General features: G+C 49.3%; 2 protein-coding genes across 3 annotated transcripts; both read left to right on the top strand.

Annotated features, from left to right (window-relative positions):
* The first annotated feature begins 98 nt into the window (after positions 1–98).
* LOC136956561 (synaptic vesicle 2-related protein-like) lies at positions 99–8,238 on the top strand. Of its 2 annotated transcripts, none has more exons than XM_067250482.1 (17): positions 99–241; positions 438–509; positions 1,051–1,187; positions 1,889–1,974; positions 2,232–2,330; positions 2,684–2,755; positions 2,936–3,060; positions 3,953–4,016; positions 4,455–4,580; positions 4,921–5,049; positions 5,687–5,760; positions 5,890–5,966; positions 6,160–6,264; positions 6,652–6,763; positions 6,988–7,069; positions 7,414–7,503; positions 7,766–8,238. In XM_067250482.1, the coding sequence occupies exons 2-17, from the start codon at positions 448–450 to the stop codon at positions 7,997–7,999; spliced, it is 1,674 nt and encodes a 557-aa protein (XP_067106583.1). In that variant the 5' UTR covers positions 99–241; positions 438–447; the 3' UTR covers positions 8,000–8,238. The 2 variants fall into 2 exon arrangements, with proteins under 2 accessions (XP_067106583.1, XP_067106582.1); XM_067250481.1 differs by having other exon boundaries at positions 360–509.
* A 508-nt stretch (positions 8,239–8,746) lies between these two features.
* On the top strand, positions 8,747–23,729 carry ssh1b (slingshot protein phosphatase 1b). Its single transcript, XM_067250355.1, has 15 exons — positions 8,747–8,892; positions 10,290–10,327; positions 15,077–15,177; positions 16,982–17,046; positions 17,288–17,409; positions 17,585–17,653; positions 18,335–18,400; positions 18,864–19,058; positions 19,344–19,437; positions 19,615–19,743; positions 20,081–20,127; positions 20,427–20,573; positions 20,765–20,965; positions 21,564–22,245; positions 22,503–23,729. Exons 1-15 carry the CDS (start codon positions 8,812–8,814, stop codon positions 23,727–23,729), a joined length of 3,264 nt encoding a protein of 1,087 aa, XP_067106456.1. The 5' UTR covers positions 8,747–8,811.
* Positions 23,730–25,513: the final 1,784 nt, after the last annotated feature.

The raw sequence follows: 25,513 nt of genomic DNA, 5'->3' as shown, positions 1-25,513 counted from the left end.
TGCATGAAATTACAAATCTGACACAAAACCATTAAACTGGAACTCTACTGAAAAAAAACAAGAACACCTTATCATTTTGTGTCTGCTCACTGACATCCTTTAGCTATTAATAGTTAATTATGAACAGTCTGAAGGCAAATTATCATTTAAAATATCTTTAAAACGTGACAAAACGTGTCATATTCCTGCCACGACTATCTTATGCTAAGACTCTGGAGGAGATTCTGGATTGTGCAAATCTGTAAGTGGACGCCCTTTTATTCCAACAAACACCTTACCTTTTCTTTAGCTCCACATAAAGTGACTCAGTGAAGGCTTTGTTTACAGTGGGTATAACCACACCCTCTCCTCTACTTTAGGGCTGTTTTGAGTAGAAGTTGCAGTGAAACTGGATCTCAATGCCAGAGCAGGTTTGACCAAGTTTCAGTTGTTCACAGACGCAGAGACATGAACAACTGGGGGAAAACTTCCACTGTCGCTTACAAGAAATGGAGAGACCCTGAAATCAGGTACCATGCCTACCTACACCAGATTAGTTTTTATTTAGGGCTTCATAATTGATAGCAAGACAAAGTTATACATTGTGCTTTCTGTAGGTTAATAACCTCTTAATTTAGAGCTCTGCCTGTCAGTGACAAGTGCCTTAGGGGGAAATAAACAACATTCCTGTGACACTTTTGTGTGTTGGATTACATTGACATCAATGAGACATGTTGGTGTAGCACAGCGGTAGAGCACCAGACAGCCGGCCAAGTGGCAGTTCCTTATGGTTCTTCCCTTTGGCACTTTTCACAATGTATGCTTCATGTTTTGGCTGCTCGCAATGTTTGGGGCTATCTCGTTGTTATGATCAGTGACCTATGCTCTTTTGTAAAGCTCTCTTTTGGAAGTCGCTTTGGATAAAAGCGTCTGCTAAATTCATAAATGCATAAATGTAAGTGATCACAGGTTCAAATCCACCCGTGTTCGATGCTCTGGATAAAAGTCTCTGATGAACGACCACTTCATTGGTATTTTCTGTATTTCCTGATAATGACTGTTTGGTTGCAGCGTGGTGACATTCAGAGGGGACGGGGACAGCCTCCGTCACACGGATGAGGACCAGTGTGCAGACTACGAGCTCTGTTCCTCCGCTAGGCCGGCCGCGAGGCAAGACGTCAACACCTCTGCACCTCGTGGAACTGAAGGTCTGGCGATGAATCTGTTTCCATTGTATCCAAAGCAACAAATTCAAATAGTGTGTTTAGAAAGAATAAGCGTCAAATCCTGGATCAGTGCAGGGTTCTAACAGTATTGTGGTGGCTAGTGTCAAGGGATGGTCTGTATTTTACCAAGCACTGTGCAAAAATAATTATTTGAGATAAACATGTAAGATCATTAATGAAATGTCATGTGAGTACCGAATGATATAGAAGTTTCCATTAATACTTTACACAAGCTTATACCAATACTTTTTGTCGATGTTCTTTCATGTGCTCTATATATATACAATGATCGGGCCGACACATTTTGTAACATTCACGGACACCTCGCAATCTTGAATGCTGCCCAGTCCCTCATGTAATTAACCCTAATTGGACACCATGTAAAGAACAACATGTGAACATCTAGTGTTGAGCCAGCATGTCAGCTCATATAATTTGATGTCTTCTGATAACAGTTTTTGATCAAAATGTACACTATTCAGCGAGTCTGCTTTTTCTCTTTTTTGATGTAATGAAACATCTATGTAAGGGTACGTTTGTGTCGGAAAGATCACACTGGGCAGCCTGGTTACCCTGCTCAGCATGTTTTTCCTGGTCAGTCTGTTCTCCCTGTTCAGTCTGTTTTCCCTGGTCAGCCTGTTCTCCCTGGTCAGCCTGTTCCTTTTGTCTTGTCTCTCCTCCAGATACGTTTACAGTGGAGGATGTGGTGGAAAGCATTGGCTTTGGGTGGTTTCAGTGGAAGCTCTCCATGCTTACTGGCCTGTCATGGGTGAGTGGGTGGACATTGTCAGTTTTAGGCTTCTCCCCTCCCCCCTCCCCCCTCCCCCCTCCCCTCCCCCCTCCCCCCTCCCCCCTCCCCTCCCATACTAATTGACTATTAATGGGAATTGATTAATAATATGAATTAAATAGCACATAGTTTCAGATGTATAGGATCCCAAAGTGTTCCTGGTAGGTTGTATGCATTGAATTGAGCTATAGTAAAAGTTAGACTGTAAGACTTCCTGGTGGGGTGTTTGGCTGCAGATGGCCGATGCCATGGAGATGATGGTTCTCAGTATCCTGGCTCCACAGCTGCACTGTGAGTGGAGGCTGCCCAGCTACCAGGTGGCATTCATAACATCGGTCAGTCTCTCTCTCACTCTCTGTCTCGCTCTCACTCACTCTCTCTGTCTCTCACTCACTCTCTCCGTCTCTCTCTCACTCACTCTCTCTGTCTCTCTCTGTGTCTTTGTCTATATCTGTCAATGTCTGTAAATGTCTCTCTCTGTCTTTCTCTTTTTCTGTCTCACTGTCTGCTCTCTCTCTCTCTGTATCTCTCTCTGTGTCTGTATATATCTTTCTCTTTCTGCCTCACTCTGTCTCTCTGTCTGTTTCTCTCTTTGTCATATTATATTCATGGAGCAATATAATCCTTTACCTCCACAGTAGTATCTATTATAACTCTGTAAGGTGTGTCTACTTACTGTTGATCTTAGGCGGTGTTCATTGGCATGATGGTCAGCTCTTCTCTGTGGGGCAATGTAGCGGACAAATACGGCAGAAAAGTAGTAGGTCTCCCTATATTTACTTTCAGCCGAGGCGCAGATTATTTGTTCAGTGCTCTTAATACAGAAAATAATTTATAAATATAAAACTGGTGTGTTTGTCTGTGTGTGTGCGCGCACATGTCTTTGTGTTTGTGTGCATGTCTGTCTGTGTGTGTGTGTGTGTGTGTGTGTGTTCCTCAGGCCCTGACCATGTGCATGCTGTGGAGCCTGTACTACGGTCTCCTGAGCGTCTTCGCCCCGTTCTACGGCTGGATCCTGGTCCTCCGGGGCCTGGTGGGCTTTGGTATTGGAGGAGTCCCCCAGTCGTGAGTGTCCTCCATAGGCACACACAACCTGCTAGTCCCCCAGTCGTGAGTGTCCTCCATAGGCACACACAACCTGCTAGTCCCCCAGTCGTGAGTGTCCTCCATAGGCACACACAACCTGCTAGTCCCCCAGTCGTGAGTGTCCTCCATAGGCACACACAACCTGCTAGTCCCCCAGTCGTGAGTGTCCTCCATAGGCACACACAACCTGCTAGTCCCCCAGTCGTGAGTTCTCCTCAGAAGAACCTGGTGACGTCACTGCTGAACACATCTGACTGGCTAACAGTTTTGTGGATATAGCTCAGGAAGGATGGCTGTAGCTCAGGGATGGAACATTTGCCTCCAAATCAAGAGGTCGCAAGTTCAAATCTCCCCTACATGCTTTTAGCACATGCTAAAAGCATGTGCTAAATGAATACATAGTTATTGTAGAACATCATTTGAAAGCTTCATGGATAAACACCTGTGTACAGATAGATTATTTACTGTATATTCATGTGTTTTACAGGTCTCGTCAGATATTTAGAGGCAGTCAGACTGAATGAACAACACAGTGTTATTGTAACACATTACAGCTCTCCTGAGACGGTTAGACCTGTGAGGAAGGACATGTGAGAGCATGTGAACAGCAGCAATGGTCCAACCTGTAAAAAAACATGTGTATTTTACATAACCCTTGAGGCAAAACTTGATTAAACCAAACAAGAAATAAAAATATTGATTTGATAAAGATCCCCCTTTTCACAAGCAATGTCACAGAAGCTTTCACAGAGGGTTGACACATAAAAAACATAATCCTAGTTTTATTCATTATTAAATGCACCTATGAAACCATATTCTGTACAACACGCCAAGTTTGGTTGGAAATGTAGAAATGTGTTTGTGTTTTCAGGGTGACTCTGTACACAGAATTCCTCCCAAAGAAATCTAGGGCCACTTGCATTCTTCTGATTGAGGTAACATGCTGTGTGTTTATCCCTGACATTTCTTTCATCTCGCTCAAGACTCACACGTTTCAGCTGCTGCCCACACCCCGTGGAGAATAATCCCATCTGGTCTTTGTTCACTGCTGTGTGTGTGTGTGTATTCTTGTGTGTGTTTGTCTGTGTGTGTGTCTGCATGTGTGTCTGTGTGCGTGTCTGTGTGTGTGTGTATCTGTGTGTGTTTCTGGGTGCTTGCGTGTGTGTCTGCGTGTGTGTGTGTGTGTGTCTGTGTGCGTGTCTGTGTGTGTGTGTATCTGTGTGTGTTTCTGGGTGCTTGCGTGTGTGTCTGCGTGTGTGTGTGTCTGTGTGCGTGTCTGTGTGTGTGTGTATCTGTGTGTTTCTGGGTGCTTGCGTGTGTGTCTGTGTGTGTCTGTCTGTTCGTGCGTGTGTGTGTTGTTGTCCACGCGTCAGATCTTCTGGGCGCTCGGGGCTGTGTTCGAGGTCCTCCTGGCCATGGTGGTGATGCCCACCTGGGGCTGGCGCTGGCTGCTCGCCCTCTCCGCCGTCCCCCTGGCCGTCTTCGTGGCTCTCTGTTACGTACGTAGTGCTCAAACACTTCACAATGAATGCTTCACACCTATGGGCATGATACTAATAACTATAACAATAAAAATATAATACTCCATATTATATAAATAGTGCAGTGTAATGAGGGCTCTGGGTAAGAGCGTCTGCTAAATGAATAAATGTAATGAGTATTTAAACTAAAATACATTTTACATACAGCATAACCTGCACTAGACAGCACTGACAGTATACTATAATATTGTTATGTAGTATCTATGTATTTCTATATACTGTATTACTTTCCTGTGTGTAATATACTGCAGTATGTACAATATATTGAGTTGGTGTATTTCTATCTGCTGCGTGACAGTGGCTGCCTGAAAGCGCCCGTTTTGACGTGCTATCAGGGAACACAGACAACGCCTTGGCAACCTTAAGTCGTATGGCGGCGGACAACGGCAAGACCATGCCCCAGGGAATACTTATTGCCAACAAGCAGGTCAGACTGCTGTAAAGCTAGTCCGCTGTGTGTGTGTTTGTTTAAGGTGTGTGCCGTACAAGATGATAGCACTAAAGGCAGATGTCAAGTAAATCTCCAGGAAAACATATTGAACATTGTGATTGGTATTGCTCAGCGGTAAGGCCTTAGACTGTCAAACAAGAGGTTGTAGGTTCAAATCCCCCATGTAAATTGCAGTGGATTAAAGCATCTACTCTAGGGTGACCAGACTTTCTCTTTTACCAGGACATGTCCTCTTTTTGAGACCTAAAAAATGCGTCCGGCAGGGATTGCAAAATTGTCCGGGATTTTGCCTCGTCGGACATTTGTGTTTCTCTGGGTCTTTCACAAACTATTACGCCCTTACAAGTTTTGGAAAGGGTATCTCCCTCACGTTCCACCTTCTTGCGCGAGCTCTGACTGTAGAGAGAACTGTCAATTTGATCAGATAATGCGGCATACAATACACAACCAGCACCCCCCTCCCCCACCCCGTCGACGCGACGAAGTGTCCTCTTTTTCACAAACTCAAATCTGGTCACCCTAATCTACTCAATGTCTACATTAAGAGTTCCCTCTCACAACAGTGTCTGAAATGATAACGATTGTGTTTTGTTCCCTTTTATCTATGCGTCAGGAAGACCGAGGGAAGATCAGAGATCTCTTCACGCCTCAGTACTGGAAAACAACCCTTCTCTTGTGGTTCATATGGTAAAGGCGTACAGCAGCATCCACTTCCTGTTCTCCCTTGGTCACATGGTCACCAGCCTGATGCAGCATTGGTTCAGAGCACTGTGAGGGTGTGATTGAAACCTGTGTTGTGTGTTATCTCAACCCCAGGTTTGCCTCCGCCTTCTCCTACTACGGCCTGGTCCTCTTGACCACTGAGCTGTTTCAAGCAGGAGATGTGTGCGGTAGTAAGTAAAAAGATGTAAACTTTTTTTAAAGTATTTATTTATTTCTGTACACCCAGCTATTATTACGCGTCAAGTACTGTATATGCATGTCAATAAGTGTAGTCATTTTGCAGACGCTTTTATCCAAAGCGAAAAATCCTTACCTTCAGTTTGTGAGCGCCTGATGACAAAATCTTTTTTTTTATTCTAACAGTGGACCAAGGTGCCAAGATTGAGCCTGTGTGTGAACTGGAGTGCAAAACCTTAACAGCAGATGACTACAAAGACCTCCTCTGGACCACGTTGGCAGAGTTTCCAGGTAAACCACAGACTCGACCAGCTATCTAGAATAGCATCAACATGTTTCCATCAAAACTCATGTGACTGTCTCAGTGCTGCTGTTGAGGCCCAGCAATTCATTCACATCCAGTATGGACATTGGTTTTGGGTGAGTAACTTTGCAACCACACTGCCATTAGTGTTTATTACTTTTGTCCGGCCGAGAGGACATCCTGAGCTTTCTTTCCAATGTCACCAATGTGAACTACTTAAGGAAAAGCCATGTTTGCTTAACGATAACAAATAAGCTGTTGTGACATTTATTTCCCCCTCACAATATGTTGAATAGCCAAACCCAAATACCCGTGTGTTTGTACGGGTCGGAGAAAGACATGCATGTACTGCAGCACTGTTGTCTCCTCTGTAGGACTCCTGTTAACGCTGTGTGTGATCGAGAGGATAGGCAGGAAGAAAACCATGGCCTTGTCCTTCCTCGTATTCTCTCTGTCTGTCCTGCCCCTCTACGCTTGCATCGGGAGGTAAGTGCTCCGGGTCGACTCCTCGCTCTATCAAGGTTGGTTGGAGAACGGTAGAGTCCTCGATCATCTTACCTCTGTCTCTCTTTCTCACTGTCTCTCTTTCTTTCTCCCTCTCTTTTTATCACTTTCTTTCTCTCCGTCTCTTCTCTCTTTCTCTCCCTCTCTTTTTCTCTCTGTCTCTTCTCTCTTTCTCTCACTCTCTTTTTCTTTCTTTCTCCCTCCAGGATAGCGCTCACCATCTTCATCTTCATAGCCAGAGCCTTCATCAGTGGGGGATTCCAAGTTGCTTATCTTTACACACCAGAGGTATTGTAAACTTAGTCATCATTTTAGTCATGTACAGCATGTTGTTATGGTATGTTTTATTATTGTTTTATCTTTTTGTTATTATAATGTATGTATTACATTTACATTTAGTCATTTAGCAGACGCTCTTATCCAGAGCGACTTACAGTAAGTACAGGGACATTCCCCCGAGGCAAGTAGGGTGAAGTGCCTTGCCCAAGGACACAACGTCAGTTGGCATGACCGGGAATCGAACTGGCCACCTTCGGATTACTAGCCCTAACCCTCACCGCTCAGCCACCTGACTCCATTATTAGTATTAGTTTGATTTGTATTAATATGTGTCTCCCATCCTGGTACTTGAGGTTTATCCAACATCAGTCAGAGCTCTTGGAATTGGAACTTGCAGTGGAATGGCAAGAATTGGAGCCCTACTAACACCTTTCGTAGCACAGGTTTGTGGCCAGCTGTACCTGGGATTGCACTGAAACTTATGTGTAACATTACCCTATGAGAACTTACATTACAATGACAATACAATGTTAGTTTTTTATAATGATCTGGTACAAGTTCTTAGAATCAGAATCAGAAGTGTTTCACTTCCTGATCTGAAAACAGTGCATACGGAATTCCCTGAACACTACCAACACAGTCATTTCCTTTTCAATAAACTGACTTTAACTGACCTGAAAATGACCTACATCCTTCACATTGCAGGTGTTGCTTCGGACGTCAGTGTTTCTGACTCTGAGTGTGTACTGTGCGTGCTGCCTGCTTGCCACAGCAGCCTCTCTAGCCCTCCCCATAGAGACCACAGGCAGGGTCCTGCAAGAGTCCAGCCACCTCACCACAGCCCCGGAGACCAGCCACGCTCAGCCCACAGCCCTCGCTGACTACGGGTCACATGACCAGGAAGAACTACAGACAAGAAACGAGGAAGTAAAGAAATAAACCTGGACAACTGCAGAGGTCTCTGGACTGAAAGACTTGAATGGACCAGTGGATGCCTCATGGCATGTTAGCATGTTTGGGCTTTCGCAAGCTAGAATGTCATGGCAGGGCTACTACACTACAGCCTTTCTTTCAAAAGCTTTCTATTTGTACAGTGGGCAACATGAGGATTTTGTACTATACAGTGTTAATATAAAATACTATTACAAAATATTATTATTTAAAGGCACTAGACATTTTCATCTTTGGCATTTTTACTATTGAGTGGGCCTGCACTATGCTGCTACTATTACTGTAAACAGTTTGACGAATTTCGTCCAATGCATGATACATGAGGGTGAATTCACGTATGTCATCACTTAGACTACTACGTTATTGTTTTATGGGAAGGATGCGAGTTTTCAGTCTAGCCAGAGTCACCTTGACGACATTTGCCCCAATGACAGAGCACACGCATTATGGAACAGCCAATCACAGCAGCCGGGAGAGAAGTAACGCTGCAATTCATTTCTGCCCCGCATGCAACCTGCAATTTGGTGTTTGTGTGCGCGAGACCATGGCAAATAACACAGACGGGGGAGATTCCTTGCTTATTTACAATACATCCGTGACTATTCCAGAATGAACTGTGCAGGATGGGCGAGGGGGAAGCTGACGAATGGTTTTCTACGGGGTGTGAAATCAGATGCTAAAAATATTTAATGCGATCTTGAGTATTTTGTCCCTGGTGGTGGACAGGGAAAATCTCGGCGTATCTTGTCCGAGAGATTTCCCTTCCAAGGACTGTCTTCTCCTAGCGACAGTATCCAGACATGGCCCTGGTTACTCTGCAGCGCTCTCCCACCCCCAGCGCAGCATCCTCCGCCAGCACCGCCACCACCAACGCTGGGGAGGTAAGTGGAACCCGACTAGCACCGGGGGTGTTGCGGTAGGCAACGCTGGAGGAAAAACCGAGGATGCTACCGATGTAGCGATGCTCCGAATCCGCTAGGCCCGGTGTTGCAGATGGCACTTGAAACTGTCAAAGAATTTCAGTTGCGGTGTTTTGATTCATAATATCGTTACGCCAGTCATCGTGAAAGAATAATGTAGTGATTACCTAACGGAATACTTAAACAAATGATCCTGGCTCGCAAGAGCTCGTAAACAAAATCTTAGCTAGGGATTAGGTGTAGAACAAAGCATTCATTTGGGGCAACATTCGTTTTCGTCAGTGTTGTTCCCAGTCTGAATGCGGCATTATTTCGACTGTAACCAAACAAACATTAACGCAAGTTTAGAAAGTGCGTTTGATTTTTCCCCAAATCGTCTCTTGCTAGCTGTGTATGTGAATTCTTCAACGCTTTCTTTCGTACGCACGGTAGCTAGAAGTGTTGCCTGTTTGAAAAGACCTGTGGTCGTTGTGCGTAGTCACCTCCTGCGGGCTTCTTTTTTTGAGTCATGACTGTCAAATACTGTTTAAACAACTGTGACTGAGTGTGTGGCAGGTGTGCAACGTTTCAAAACATAGATGAGATCATAGTTACAAGGTATGACCAGTAGGGGGTGCTGGTACCCTATAGTACCCTCACCGAAGCCACCCGCCTGCTTTTGTTTGGTACACCTTTCTCGGGCGTAGGAGAACATGAACTGCATAGTGAAGACATTGTAGGTCTCTTTAAATTCCACTTGCTCTCTCACTTAAAATGGTGGTCTTTGGGTGTTTGTTAAAAACGTTGTAGAGTGTCAGGACAGTCACAGCATCTTGAACCACACAGGGTAAAAAAAACACCACACACTGCTGCAGGAATGATGTCATACTAATCACATCATTAAAAACAGCTCTGCAGACGTGATCTTACATTTGAGTAAGATGGCCAAAACCTCTTAATATTTGATCTTTCATGAAGATGATGCTTTGGGGGTGGTTTGAGCATCGGCAAACCACTTACTACACCAATATGCTCTGCGTTATAGTAACGCTGCCAGCGCGCTCATCTCTATCTAGAGTTACACATCCCCAGAGATATCCAAGCTGCGTCGACCAGGTAGTGACAGTCTGCCCACATCTTCAAAGCATAGAGGTCCACCATTAGAGAGACTTAGACTAGTCTTAGTCTTAGACTTACTCTCGTAAGGTCTGTGAGTGGATGATGATGATGAGGATGATGACATCTCAGTGTAAGGTCAGTGTAAGGGTATGGCTGGTATACAGTTTTGCAGGCTGAGGAATCTGGAAGAGCCTAACGGGACTTGAGACACGGTGAGATCCGACTGATTTACAGCCTGATTGTCTTTCTTTTTGTTTCAGGACGTTGGAAGTGACGATGACCGAAAGGCCAACCAAAGGTGAGAACTTCCTCTTCTTCTCTAAAAGAGGAAGACTTGAAATAAAAGCTATGGGATGGAATCAAATGCAGTGTGGTGTAAACCGCCAAAGAGCTATGTGCAAAACAGACTAGAACTCCTCGTTCTAGAATGCTGTATCAATACACAATGCGTTCTTGTTCTGAAAATGCGTTCTCTAGAACTCCTTCTTGTTCTAGAATGCTTTCTTCTTCTAGAGTGTGTTATTGTGTTAGAATGCATTCTTGTTCCCCCTCAATGTGGAGTGTAACGGCAGCAGTGAAAGACTGTGTCCAGCCTGAGGTCTAGAGTTTCAACTCTTATGTTTCCCTTAATAGCTGAGAATGCACATAGATGAGGGTAATGTAAAATAATGATCTGCTGTGCTCTCTTGGGGGTGGGGGGGGGGGTGTACATTACATGGCTGGGAAATCACTGAGTGTGTTTCCCAAGCCCTATGAACTTTGACCCCCTGCCCCCTTCCTTGCTCGCTGAAGCCCTGGCTCTAAGTTACAGGAAACAGAGACGAGATGTAGATAGAGGCATGGAAGCTGTCCTGAACTTCACATCCTGGCTTTCCATAATCATTTACAGTACTGTCGTCGTGATAAGCTCCCTAAGGACATAAAACATCTCTCAAATCGGTTGGGGTTCACCAGCATCACTAATATCATTTCCCTTCAGCTACAGGCAGGTATGTTCTCGGTGTCATTCATATATCCAGGAAGAAATAACGGAATACACTTCACCATTCCATTGCTGTTGTCCTAAGTGACATTGTTTAATTGCAATCAAGCTTCATCTATCTTTATTAAAGAGCTGGTGGTGGACTGCACAGAACCCACGTCCGGTCAAAGAATGACATTCTGTTGATACTTATAGTGTTCTAGTGTTCTAGATTAGACTATCTGTGTAGCGTGGTGGCGGAGGTGATAAGGCGTGTGCGCTCATGTTTGTTGTTATACAGCCCAGTCCTAGCTGCACACTCAAGTTCTGTACTTCAAATCGTAGAAAGAAACTTCTATGATTTAAATGAAGATCAGCGTCATATAAGACTGCCTGCAAGTTTACGGAGGTTGAGAGAACTCAGAAAGAGCAGAAGAGGAATGCGGGGCTCGTCGATATGGAGAAACTCCTCAGGCTGAAGTAGTTCCGCCAGGATAGAAGATGGTGTCTTGTCAGCGGTCCTGCTGCAAACCAGATGTACATCTCTCCTCCTCCAGTGTCATGGTGTCAGCCAGGCCAGGACTATCTGGCCTTTACTGTAGCAGTCAGACAGAAACCTAATCCACACTGTACCCTCCAGCAGTCCTTGGTTCTCAGGAGAAAAACCTAGCACTAGACAAGCTTACACAACAGCCTTGAAAGGGCTGACCTCCTGACTGGAGGTATGTGTGTGTGTGTGTGTGTGTGTGTGTGTGTGTGTTTGTATTTCTGTGTGTGCGTGTGAGCTATGCCTGCGGGGCGTCGCATAACTTGTTGAAAATCTCGGGTCACGCAGAGTTTAATGTGTCTCGTCATGCTTTTGTGTCGAGCGCTCCAGCGAGCGGAGCGCTTCCTCCCTGCTCGGTGACTCAGCACGGAGCTCATGTGTGCGGGGACGCCTCATGTCCGTCCTCCTCTACAGACGTCTGCTTTGTGACTGGAGTCGAGCCGCAGATTCTCCCTGACACCCGATCCGACCGCCGCGCCTGAATGGCGCTTTTGTGGCGGAGTGTCGTGGAGGGGGGGGCGCTGATTGCCGGAGTGCGCGCTGCGAGGAAGAGATAAGCGTCCGCTCGTGGCCGGGGGGGGGGGGGGTGGGGGGGTGGGGCGTCAGACGGATGAGGGCGGCGGTGGGGTTGACAGGACGATCGTCTGCCACGGCAACCAGAGAGAGAGAGAGAGAGAGCAGGACAGGAATCATAACTGGACGCGCATAGCTCGTGTCTGGTCAACGTCACTTGTGCTCTTCGCTGGAACACAGAGAAAAGGAAAAAGTATTTTTAAGAAGACACCAAACAGACAGACGGGTTAAAGAGACAAGCTGGTTTGGAGATGTCCGATGCTATGGAGTGTTTCCCCGTGGACTGGCTGTGAGAGGTGAGGAGGAAGCCCAGTGGTGAGGAGGTCAGTTGAGGGGACCAGAGAAGAAGAACAGACAAGCTGAGGAGCCCAAAGGACCCGTCCAGAGGGGGGGAGCCCAGCGAAGAGGACATCTGGTCTGAGGAGGTCTGGTCTGGGGTCCTTGGCAGCCCACAGGATGCATCTGGTGGCGTCCCCCTGCGAGGAAGCCATGCTCACCATGCTGCCCCACTTTGTGGAGAACGCCGTGCTGACTCCCAGAGACATCTACCGCATGTGAGTCCTCACCACGCTCTGCAGCCCGCGCGCTGCCGGCGAGCTCTCGTCCGAATGGCACCTCGGAGGCAGCGGGGGTTCCGTGATGAGCGAGATGACGTTGGTGTTCTGAGAGTCTGTGTTTTGGTTCTGAGATCGCTTCTTGGGTCTTATTTGGTCTTGAAGGAAAATGACACGAGGAATGTGTACAGAGAACGCGTTTGTATTCAGAGGGGCAGTGTTCTGGTTCTGGAATTCACTAGAGGAAATGTCTTTTGTCTTTTCTGAATTTTTATTCCGTTGGTTTTTTAAAGGTCTTTTTACTTGTGGTAGGAACAGACTCACATTGTTCCTGGTCACTCTGGTGGACTTATCACCAGTCAGGTCATTTCAAGGACATTCAACTACGAAGTTATTAGTGTTTACTGTACCCTGCTACTGTGTGTCTCTCACTATCACTATCTCTCTCTCTCTCTCTCTCTCTCTCTCTCTCTTCTCTCTCTCTCTCTCTCTCTCTCTCTCTCTCTCTCTCTCATCTCTCTCTCTCTCTCTCTCTCTCTCTCTCTCTCTCTCTCTCTCTCTCTCTCTCTCTCTCTCTCTCTCTCTCTCTCTCTCTCTCTCTCTCTCTCTCTCTCTCTCTCTCTCTCTCTCTCTCTCTCTCTCTCTCTCTCTCTCTCTCTCTCTCTCTCTCTCTCTCTCTCTCCTCTCTCTCTCTCTCTCTCTCTCTCTCTCTCTCTCTGTGTCTCTGTCTCTGTCTCTCTCTCTCTGTCTGTCAACCTGGGACAATCTGATCATTCGTTTCTACTTTGTCAGTTGAAACATGTCCAGAAACAATGATAACCACGTAACAGAGTAGTTGGAACACAAGGTCCTGCGATGGCCCCAGCGCGTCACAGCAGGCTTTGTGTTTGGTGGCAGAGAGGGCAGCTAGCCTGCTCCAAACAAAGCAACACTCTGTTTCTCTCCAGCACTGTCCTAGCCAGAAGACTCATAGCTGGCTACTGGACCTCAGGGCTGAGGTCGGAGCTATAGAACTGAGTCCAGGGGAGGCCGACCTCTATAAGAGTCGGGTGGCTGAGCGGTTAGGGAAGCGGGCTAGTAATCAGAAGGTTGCCAGTTCGATTCCCGGCCGTGCCAAATGACGTTGTGTCCTTGGGCAAGGCACTTCACCCTACTTGCCTCGGGGGGGTATGTCCCTGTACTTACTGTAAGTCGCTCTGGATAAGAGCGTCTGCTAAATGACTAAATGTAAATAAGAGGCCAGGGGGAGGCTAGGGGAGGCCGACTTCTATAAGAGGCCAGGGGGAGGCTAGGGGAGTGAACCCTAGGGTCAGGCAGCAGGTTTGGGGCAGAGAAGAGAGGCAGAAGGGAGAAGAGAAAGGGAGAGGGAAGAAAAGGATGATGCTGGACAAAGCAAACAATAAAGGCAGACGGGGATAGTGAGACAGAATGATGGAAAGACGAGATGGATAGAGAGAGACAGACAGAAAGATATAGATATATAAATATGGAGAGAAAGCTAGAGGGACAGACCGAGCGCTGCATTGCTGATCCTCTGCCAAAGGTCAGTGAAGCCAATCAAGCAGCATCGGGTCGCTATCTGCAAGGATGTATTTCATTTAGGAAAGGTCTCGCTAGCAGCGCTCGTCTGCCGACAGTCTCTCCTGGAAGATCTCCCCACGCCCATTCCTGCTCGCTGAACCTTTAGAAAGCAATTAGCAGCCGGCCCCCTGTACCCTGACATCTCTGAGCAGCACGCAGGTGTACCCTGACATCTCTGAGCAGCACGCAGGTGTACCCTGACATCTCTGAGCAGCACGCAGGTGTACCCTGACATCTCTGAGCAGCACGCAGGTGTACCCTGACATCTCTGAGCAGCACGCAGGTGTACCCTGACATCTCTGAGCAGCACGCAGGTGTACCCTGACATCTCTGAGCAGCACGCAGGTATACCCTGACATCTCTGAGCAGCACGCAGGTGTACCCTGACATCTCTGAGCAGCACGCAGGTGTACCCTGACATCTCTGAGGAGAGAGAGAGAGAGAGATGAGCCAAGATAAAACATTTTTGAGGAGACAACAAATGCATTATGGGATGTTGCAGGGTTGTTGTGGTAACAGCTGTCAGACAGTATGGGATGTCAGCTAGCATACAGCTGTATATGGAAACATAACAAATGGAAGGAATGGACAAAACACCTATCGAAAAACGATTTTTGTCATCCATTCACTTTGCTGCTGTGAGGGCAACTGGCTAAAACATCCAAATTATATTCAGATGATCTCAGTGAGATTGCTGTGAAACCTTTTCTTTCTGCTGAGTCCGATTTCCTCCTAATTCTCCATGTGGCACCATCAGAAAGGGGACTGGGATGATGATGATGATGATGATGATGATGAAATCTCTCCCTCCTCTTCCTCTCTGTGTTTCAGCCTCAGCGAGAGCTTCTTCATGGTCAAAGGAGCAGCTCTCTTCCTGCAGCAGGGCAGCAGTCCACAGGGCCCCAAGACCCTCACACACCACCAGCACGCAGGTACATCACACACACACACACCACCAGCACGCAGGTACATCACGCACACACACCACCAGCACGCAGGTACAACACACACACACACACACCACCAACACGCAGGTACATCACACACACACACCACCAGCACGCAGGGCGGGGTTAGTGGAGTGGTGGTTCTAAAGGGGCGGGGTTAGGAGAGTGGTGGTCCTAAAGGGGCGGGGTTGGGAGAGTGGTGGTTCTAAAGGGGCGGGGTTAGGAGAGTGGTGATTCTAAAGGGGCGGGGTTAGGAGAGTGGTGGTTCTAAAGGGGCGGGGTTAGGAGAGTGGTGGTTCTAAAGGGGCGAGGTTAGGAGAGTGGCGGTTCTAAAGGGGCGGGGTTAGGAGAGTGGTGGTTCTAAAGGGGCGGGGTTAGGAGAGTGGTGGTTCTAAAGGGGCGGGGTTAGGAGAGTGGTGGTTCTAAAGGGGCGGGGTTAGGAGAGTGGTGGTTCTAAAGGGGCGGGGTTAGGAGAGTGGTGGTTCTAAAGGGGCGGGGTTAGGAGAGTGGTGGTTCTAAAGGGGCGGGGTTAGGAGAGTGGTGATTCTAAAGGGGCGGGGTTAGGAGAGTGGTGGTTCTAAAGGGGCGGGGTTAGGAGAGTGGTGGTTCTAAAGGGGCGAGGTTAGGAGAGTGGCTGTTCTAAAGGGGCGGGGTTAGAAGAGTGGTGGTTCTAAAGGGGCGGGGTTAGGAGAGTGGTGGTTCTAAAGGGGCGGGTTAGGGGAGTGCCTGTCCCCGGAGCTTCTGTGAGGGCTGACGGACCTGTTCAGTCTTTCACAGGTGAAAAGAGAGAAGGCAGACTAAACAAGATAAGGCTTTGTAGATCGGCTGTGTTTGACTTTCCCATCGAGGTGTTGCGTAATGTCACCAGCTGGACCCAGCAGCGCCCTGCTGTTACCTCAGCCGTGGGCGTGCTTTTGTTTCTGTTTGTGTCTGTGCATGCACACGCGTGTATTAGGTCTGTATGTTTGTACTTACGGAAAATGCCGAGGTACAAAGAGTCTAATGGCGATTATGTTGTTGACACACACAAGTCGATCACATTCAGTAATCAGGCGTCTAAGTTGATGTTTTCCTCCGCGGGGATCAGCGCAGTGATAATCCTGGAATGCATCTATCTACCTCTACATCTCCAGACTGCACGTTTACACCTGTGTCCAGACCGTGCGTTCTCCAGCTCTGTGTTCCGGCACGTTCTCCTCGTGTCAGAAACCGTGTTCCTCCAGATAAGATGAGCTCTTTTGGGGAACGCTGTCCAGCTCTAGTCATGAGAGGTGCGGGTCTGAGGGAAGGAGATGTGAGGATCCGGGGGGGTGGGTGGTCCTGATCTGAAGGGTTGATCAGCTGCAGCGAGGAGAGCTGGAGAGCAGAGCTCAGGGTTGATCAGCTGAGCCGTGTGTTAGCACTGCCTGTTGACGTTTCAATGTCTTGTTTTGCGTTCATCATAATAATAATATGAGTGCAATGTGGTGATTTAGCGGACACTTTTCTTCAAAGTGACATGCAGACAAGGCTGTGTTCTAGATCTCTGGCTAACCCCTTCTGTGTTCTAGATCTGTGGCTAACCCGTTCTGTGTTCTAGATCTGTGGCTAACCCGTTCTGTGTTCTAGATCTGTGGCTAACCCGTTCTGTGTTCTAGATCTCTGGCTGACCCCTTCTGTGTTCTAGAGCTGTGGCTAACCCCTTCGGTGTTCTGGATCTGTGGCTAACCCCTTCTGTGTTCTAGATCTCTGGCTGACCCCTTCTGTGTTCTAGATCTGTGGCTAACCCCTTCGGTGTTCTCTCTCTCAGGAGATCTTCCTCAGCACCTTCAGATCATGATCAACACGCTCCGCTCAGAGGACCGCATCAAGCTGGTCAGTAGCAGCACAGCGCTCTGAACTACCCTGCAGTTACACACTCGCTCACTCGCTCGGTCACAAACAGGCAGACACACACGCACACAGACAGAGACTCAATTACTCACAAACACAGACACACTCACACGGTCAGACACACACTCACTGCCTCATTCTCAAACACACTCACTCACACACGGTCACGCACATTAACACTCGTTGTGGTAAGTAAGGTATCTCTGTATCTCCCCCCTCCCAGGCTGTCCGGTTAGAGAGCGGGTGGTCTGAGCGCGTGCGGTACATGGTTGTGGTCTACACCAACGGTCGCCAGGATACGGAAGAGAACCTGCTGCTGGGGATGGACTTCACTGACAAGGACAGGTACACAAGCCTCCAACTTCCTGTTTCCCTCACCGGAAACAGGAAGTGGGTCCAGGTGTCGGCGTGAGACACCTGGACCCGACCCTACCCAGACGATGGCATCGCTCTCTGTAAAACCGGTGCTTGAAAATGTAACGTGTGGTTTTGTGTGTAATTCCTACTTTTTCTTTTTCAGTAAAAGTTGCTCGATCGGGATGGTGCTGCCACTGTGGAGCGACACAAAGATACATCTAGATGGAGATGGGTGAGTTCCTACCAAGCAGATGAAGACATAAAGTACATTATTATTTTCCGTGGTCTGTCAGTCTGTACTTCCGAATCTACACACCTCCATATGAAGGTGTAGCATGGCTAGTGAGAGTTTCATTGAGAGTTTCCCTGTGTACGACTGTGTTTAAACTCACACATTTTCAAAATAGCTGCGGTGGGTTTTACCTCACAGAAATACGAAAATTCACAGGAGGAGCTCAACTTTTGGGTCTGTATGGATGTGAATGACCAATGACTCATCAAATGACCAAGTGAATGACCAAAACACAGATATTTCTAAACAGCTTTTCTCTGAGCACATCTCGCTAAGCCCACCCTCTGCAGATAGGTCCGCAAAGATAATGTGTGAACCTGCCTTCAAGATGCATCATTGCAAAAAGCACTGCTCCTCGCAGACACACTGGGTTCCCCTGCCCCCTAGTGGACAGTACTGTCCACTGCAGGCCAGTTCACTCCATCCCTGGAAGTGGAGTTCTTGCTGACCTGTTAAGTCCCACTGTGAGTGGAATGTTCCACTGGTTTGTGTTAGTGAATAGTCCCATGGGCCCGTTCAGCTGTATGTGTGTTGGAGGACAGCTCTTATGCCTCCGTATCTCCACTTCTTCTCCTTTCCCATGGACTAATATTTCATCTTCCTCTCATCTTTTCTTCTCAGGGGGTTCAGCGTGACTACGGCAGGAAGGGCACATGTTTTCAAACCTGTGTCTGTGCAGGCCATGTGGTGAGTGAGGGGTGGGGGTTTGACTTCATATGTGTTTGTACTTCAGCGTGACCCCTGATCTGGTGAACTTACCTCACACTACCAAGAGTGAAAGGATTTAGTTGTTGTTTGTACTCGAATATATTGAAAGGAAGGATGTAAAATCATGACATTATCCTGCCTAATCAGCAGATTAGGTTGAGCACCATCTAGTGGTCAAGAGAGACATTACTGCAGTTAAAAAGCACTGTACTAAGTAATAATGTAGTGATGGTTGCAGTGTAGTAGAGTTGTTGTTGTTCATCATAGCTGAGATGTCTGCTGAACACAGACCGTACCTTCATTCAGACCACCAAAATACAATGCAGTTTTGATTAAAATGCACTTTTTTAAATGCACGATGCATTTGAATGTCACTTTGGATCAAAATGTGTGAATGTGCGTGTGTCTGTATGTGTGTGAATGCGTGTGTGTGTGTGTTCAGGTCTGCTCTCCAGATCCTCCACAAGGCGTGCGAGGTGTCCCGCAGGTACAACTACTTCCCCGGGGGCATGGCGCTCACCTGGATGGGCTTCTACGAGAGCTGCGTCTCCTCGGAGCAGAGCTGCATCAACGAGTGGAACACCATGACCGATCTGGAGACCACCAGGCCAGACTCCCCCACCATGTTCGTGGACCGGTGAGAACTTCACCACGTAAAAAAAAAAAAAGGGGTGTCAGGTGGCTGAGCGGTTAGGGAATCGGGCTAGTAATCTTAAGGTTGCCAGTTTGATTCTTGGCCGTGTCAACTGACGTTGTGTCCTTGGGCAAGGCACTTCACCCTATTTGCCTCGGGGGAATGTCCCTGTACTTACTGTAAGTCGCTCTGGATAAGAGTGTCTGCTAAATGACGTAATGTAAATGAACTCGTTAGTACGCTAGCACAGTAAGATCACAAGGCTAACGCTGTGCTGCGTGCCGGCAGACCCACGGAGAGAGAGAGGACCGAGGGTCAGATCAGAGCCAAGCTGCGCAGCATCATGATGTTCCAGGACCTGGAGAACGTCACGTCTAAGGAGGTACGGTTCCACAGCTGGACGTTCTAATCGTGAATGCCAACAGAGACATATAGTTTATTGGTGGTGTTATGGATAGATTTATTAGACAACCAATGTGTGTGTGTGTGTATGTGTGTGTCCGTGCGTGTGTGTGCGTGTGTGTGTGTGTGTGTGTGTGTGTGTGTGTGTGTGTATCAGATCCGTACAGAGCTGGAGCACCACATGAGCTGTAACCTGAAGGAGTTCAAGGAGTTCATCGACAACGAGATGCTGCTAATCCTGGGCCAGATGGACAAGGCCACGCTCATCTTCGACCACCTCTACCTGGTAACACCACCAGCCCTCCTACACCACCTCTACCTGGTAACACCACCAGCCCTCCTACGTCACATCGGATTCATTCAGCAGATGCTTTTATCCAAAGTGACAAACAAATAGTAGTTTAAACAGTATTTTGGTGGTTAGAGTCTGTATTTACTAGTCTAAAGTACAAAATAACCACATCTCAACCTGCTTTAATCCTCTACCTAATCCCCTCATCCAGTCCTCAGTCACCCAAACAATTAGCATCTTAGCTTTGAACATGAACTTAGCCTTAGTGTGTTAGGTTGTGACCTTTAACCCTGACCTACAACATGATATTCGTTGCCCGTGACGACTCCAGGGCTCTGAGTGGAACGCGTCTAACTTGGAGGAGCTGCGAGACTGCGGGTGAGTGTTTACAAACACGTCAGCTGGGTTGGCAGCTTCTTATATAAAAGCATTCCTGAGCCACTATGCCAAAGCCCATTATTCTACAGTCATCATGAATATATATATATATAACGTCTGTTGGGAAGACAAATACAGTTTTCGAAGGAATGGTTATGAAGTCTGTGTCAATTTCTCTTGCTGAACGAGTGATTGAATTACATTTATTAGTCATGAATTTAGGAAGTTTTTTGACTAAAACACAGTTCAAATGAATCTCACTGAACAAGAGATTCATCAGTGTTTTGTATTTGATACAGGATTGGTTATATCCTGAACGTGACCAGGGAGATAGATAATTTTTTTCCGGGGACGTTCTCCTACCACAACATCCGTGTGTACGATGAGGAGACCACGGACCTCCTGGCCCACTGGAACGACACCTACAACTTCATCCTCAGAGCCAAGTGAGACCAGCAGCCTCTGCTAGAACACACTAGAACACAGCAGTACTGGAGAACCATAAAACGCTCCAAATATCACATCTTATCGTTGACTGTTGCTTATTCTGTTAGTTTCAGTAGGCTAATGTTAATTATTTTTATTTAAAAAAAGGAGCATTCTGTCATTTTTTGTTTGTGTTGTGATTGTCCATCAGGAGGAACCAGTCGAAGTGTCTGGTCCACTGTAAGATGGGGGTGAGTCGCTCGGCGTCCACAGTGATCGCCTACGCCATGAAGGAGTACGGCTGGTCGCTGGAGCGAGCGTACAACTTCGTCAAGCAGAAGAGGAGCGTGGCGCGGCCCAACGCCGGCTTCATGAGGCAGCTGGCCGAGTACGAGGGCATCCTGGACGCCAGGTGAGGGTCCACCCCCCTAACTCTGCTGTCTGGAACCATCTGGAACCACAGGTTCTCTGAGGGTTATGTTGGGTAACCTTTGCAGCAACCTGAATTTTGGAAACCTAGAATTTTTGGATCAGATTTTTTTTACTAAATTTTACTTTGATATAAATTCATATTTGTGTCGCAAAAGTTTATCAATGTTGAGGTGTCACTGACGAATTCGTGTAATCTCGACGGGCGAATAATTTGCTTCGCGTTTGGTGTGAACACAGCATTAGTAGTGTGTGTACCCATAAAGGTGGATTATAAGGTCATAGGCCAAGATTCTAATGGACTATGGTAGCTTTGAGTCGGCTAGTGAAGGTATTATGAATATAGTCTGACTGAGGCAGGGGTCTCCAACCCTGTTCCTGCAGACCAAACGTCCGTCAGGGTTTTTCTCCGGCACTAATCTAGCCAACCTGATTCCAACGGCTAGCTGGTTGACTCAGGTTAGTCACAACTGGGTTTGGAGTAAAACCCTACAGGAAGGAATCTGTCCAGGAACAGGGTTAGAGACCCCTGCTTCATGGCCATTTACTGATCACGACTGTGTGTTTCCGCCCCCGGACAGCAAACAGCGGCACAACAAGCTGTGGAGGCCTGAGGGGGCCGAGGAGGGGGGCGGCGAGGCGTCCGGGCCCTGCTGCGGCCTGGAGGTCCCTGGAGAGGACCCCCCGGGGCTGCGAGCCTCTTCCCTAGAGGAGGAGGACGTCTGGGGGCGAGGCGTCTGCGGCGGCTCCCCCTGCCGGGGCCTGGAGGTGGAGCCCCTGGACCCGCTCAACTACAACTACTACTTCCGCCGCCTGTCGGACACGGCGCTGGACAGCGAGCCCTCGACGCCCGTGCGCGGCCCGCCCCTGCTGGGCATGGAGAGGGTGTTCATCGAGATCGAGGACGTGGAGCGTGACGCCCTCCTTGAGGACGAGGGGTTCCCCATGGCCCAGCTGGCGCTGCCGGGCGAGGCGGCCGGTGCCCAGACCTGCGGGCGTCTGGAGCCGCTGGAAGAGACGCGCCTGCGGCTGGAGTTCAGCACGGTGGAGGAGGAGGACGAGGAGGAGGCGCAGAAGGAGGAGGCGGAGATGGCCGCCCTGGCCCGGCCCGCCGGGGCGGAGGAGAGGCGGCGGGGGGGAGGGGAGGAGGGGGGAGAAGGGGAAGGGGACAGGAAGGAGGAGAGCCGCTTAGGCCTGGCCAACCTCAACACCAACAACAGTAACCGTCTGGCGGCCAAGCGCAGCTGCCCGGCTGCTTTTGACGTGAGTGGAACAGTCTAGAACCCGCATGACATAGCAGATCCTATGTACCAAACATTGTATTACTAAAGGGATTGCGATGTTGTATGTTTTGTGAAAATGTTGTACATTTAATTTATTTAACAGACACTTTTATCCAAAGCAACATATGAAGAGTGAATAAATACAGTCGTTTTTTTTAAAGGGTTGGACCTCTCCTCGACGTGCAGAGTCATCTTGTGTCTGACCACGTATCCTGTCTGTCTGTTTCCTCTGTTTAGGACAGTGCTAGCACAGGAAACCCTTCCAAGGTGAAGCCGTCCTACCAGACGTGTACAGACTGCCTCCGCCTGCCTCAGAGCCGCCGCTGCGAGCGCCCCGCCGGAGGCCGCCCCCACCGCCTTAACCCCGCCCGCCTCTGCAGCATCCCCACCATCTCCATCGACCCCCCAGGGACGCACTTCGCCCCCACGCCGACCCCTCTCTCCGCCCCGGCCCCCGCCCCTGCGCCGCCGGTGCCCTCCACCCTGGTGCAGCCCTGCGGGCGTCTGTGCTGCCCGGGCGCCCCCTGCGCCCTGCCGGCTCCGGTGGCGCGCCTGGAGGCCTACCGCCAGCGCCTGGTGTCGCCCATGAGCTGCGAGGAGCTGCCCCGCGACCGCTGCTCGCTGGAGACGGAGGACATGGACGAGCTGCAGGAGGAGGAGGAGGAGGAGGAGGAAGAGCCGGGCCGGGAGGCCGGCTGCGGAGCCGTGACGGAGCTCACCCTGCTGGAGCTGAGCCTGGAGGGGGAGAGGCCCGCCGCGGCCGCCCCAGGGGAGGGGGTCGCTTTCCAGCTCGCCCTGGAGGAGATGCCCCCTGGTGGGGAGGCGGCGCTACATGAGGAAGCCCTGGCCACGCTGCAGAGGACACGCCTTGGGGCGGGCATGGTGAGGCAGAGAGCAGAGCAGCTGGAGAGGCTGGCCAGCCTGGCCGCGGAGGGGCAGCTCTCGGCTGGACCCCTGCCCGAGCAGATGGACCTGGGGGTGGGGGTGTTGGAGGATATGGAGGTGGAGGAGGATTTGGAGCTCCCCTCCGAGACCCGGACATCTTCCGCAACCGTCTCGGCCCAGGAGCACCCCCCCACCCCGGTGACCTCCCCCCCGGGCGCCACCTTCACCCGGACACCTCTCTCCTCTCCCCACGGCTCCTCCAGCCTCACTCGCAGCTCCAGCAGCGACAGCCTCCACAGCCTCCGCGGGGGCCAGCCCGGCCTGGTCCGCCAGCGGGCCCTGGAGATCGAGAGCCACATGAGGCTGGCCGGCCTCACCATGCCCTCCCGCCTCAAACGCTCCAGCTCCCTGGCCAAGCTGGGAGGCCTCACCTTCTCCACGGAGGATCTCACCCTGTCCGCCAGCTCCAGCTTCCCCCCAGACCCACCGCCGGCCCCCTCCCAGACTCCCGCCGACCTTCCCTCCACCCCAGGGGAGCCCTCCCCCTCCCCGCCCCCCGCCGCTGCCCCCTGGAGGTGACTGAATGCTGGAACTGCCCCTCACACTCCCCGTCCCGCCCCCCGGAAGACTGACCCCCTATCAGGTCTCCTCCAGAGAGCTGAACCAGGCTGGAGTGGGGGGGGAGGGGGGGTCTACCAGGACGGCCCCCCTCCTAGCAGAGACACACCTGGACTAAAAACTTCTGGGGGTCATGGGACGGTTGCCGGGAGGATGGAGCAGAATGTGACATAACTCCAACTTCCTGTTTCCTGTATGTGAATCGAGCCGACTGGTGGAGATCAGTGAATGTGGAGCAGTGAGCGCACGTTTCCCATTCATTCAATCACACGGCCCTCCGTGGGATTCGAGACTGTTGATCGATTATCGGATAGGAAATCCTCTCTGGATCCATCGTGTCCCTGACTGCTTGCAGGTCTGACCCCTGGGTGACCCCTGGGTGACCCCTGAGCCTCTGTGTGTGTGTGTGTGTGCCTCAACCACAGGCACCTCTGACAGTTTCAGTCCAAAGACCTGTTTTGTTGACATGTCCCCTCAGTGTCTGGGCCTGCTTGACCTCCTCCATCGAGGTACTTAACGTAATCACATCTTCAAGTGGTCAGTTTAGTCTTTACATTCGTGTTACACAACTCATCCCCTTGTCACACACGCATCACGCATGTTATGGATGTTTGGAAGAGGGACAGAGAAGGGATGTTCTAAAACGATATCCTCTCGTTTACTTTATTTGAATTAAAACTTTATATATTTTTTTCATATCCTTGAAAAATTGTTTGGGTCATGTGCACAGACAGCTAGCTAGGGAGCGCTCTACTTTAGCCTCAGCTGGACTCACAAGCACTTAATGCTGTGTGTTGGGAAACAGAGAGTAAGAATGGCTTCCGTCTCTAGTTTATAATCCTCGAGGTTCTTTCAGAGTTGCTGTGAGTTGTGTCTCTAGACTGGCCCACTGCTAGGCCTCATGGAAACTACTAATTGAAGCCAAACTCCTCGACCAGGACTCACGACTCCCATCTCAACGAATATTCGACAGATCCTGACTCCCTCTGAAGCCTTTGCTGAACAATAGGATTTCTTTTATTGGTGCACTCCTACAGCGTAGCTCAACTACGACCCGCCCCCTCCCAGGGTATGAGCCAATCACGTCAGACTTCCTGCTGTAATGTGTTGCCAAAGTTGCCATGTGTGCTGAGGCCAGGCCGCCTTGAACAACTTGTCCTGCGGTTGTTCGCCAGATTTATTTGCTTAGTCACATGAGTTGCAGAACACAGCTTTCGAGCAATGCACACACCTCAGCACACAGCGAAATTTGTGTTAAATTAACACCATAAGAGACCAAGGAGAGGAGGAGGAACTAACACCAATTATGGGGTACATCGTCTCCACTCTGCCCACCTGTACGGCATCTGAGCAAAGCCTGTTTTTCTTGACACTGTGTTGTGGATAAAGTGGGTGAGAGGAACAGAGGATTAATGTGATTAGGCTCAAGCTGTTTGGGGCAGAGAGGAGACCAAGCTCTCTCTCTCTCTTTCTCTCTCTCTCTGACTCGTGGCGTGGGCGGGACTGAGACCAGAGTCAGACGAGGACGTCGAGACACGGATGGAAACTCCCGGAAGAAAAGCGCTTGTTTACCTGTGTGTTGCTCTGCAAAACCGTAGGCGTGACCGGAGATTTGATGTTATGTTTACAGCCGAAACGCAAACACCCAAGCTTAAGGCGGCCGTGACAGCCTCGTGAACCCTAACCCCTCCATCTCCAACGCCCTTCGAACGACGCTTCCCAAATTCATTCTCGTCCCTTTTTTT

Source organism: Osmerus mordax, chromosome 14 (assembly GCF_038355195.1).
Source record: "Osmerus mordax isolate fOsmMor3 chromosome 14, fOsmMor3.pri, whole genome shotgun sequence".
Lineage (NCBI taxonomy): Eukaryota > Metazoa > Chordata > Actinopteri > Osmeriformes > Osmeridae > Osmerus > Osmerus mordax.
Note: the sequence above shows the minus strand (reverse complement) of the source record. Positions and strands in the feature narration are given on the sequence as shown.

Coding starts and splice junctions, on each gene's coding strand:
- LOC136956561 (XM_067250482.1), top strand. CDS start 448: ATGAACAACTGGGGGAAAACTTCCACTGTCGCTTACAAGAAATGGAGA. Junction 510..1,050: donor TGGAGAGACCCTGAAATCAG/GTACCATGCCTA, acceptor GTTTGGTTGCAG/CGTGGTGACATTCAGAGGGG. Junction 4,581..4,920: donor TCTTCGTGGCTCTCTGTTAC/GTACGTAGTGCT, acceptor GCTGCGTGACAG/TGGCTGCCTGAAAGCGCCCG.
- ssh1b (XM_067250355.1), top strand. CDS start 8,812: ATGGCCCTGGTTACTCTGCAGCGCTCTCCCACCCCCAGCGCAGCATCC. Junction 10,328..15,076: donor GACCGAAAGGCCAACCAAAG/GTGAGAACTTCC, acceptor TCTGTGTTTCAG/CCTCAGCGAGAGCTTCTTCA. Junction 17,654..18,334: donor ATACATCTAGATGGAGATGG/GTGAGTTCCTAC, acceptor TTTTCTTCTCAG/GGGGTTCAGCGTGACTACGG.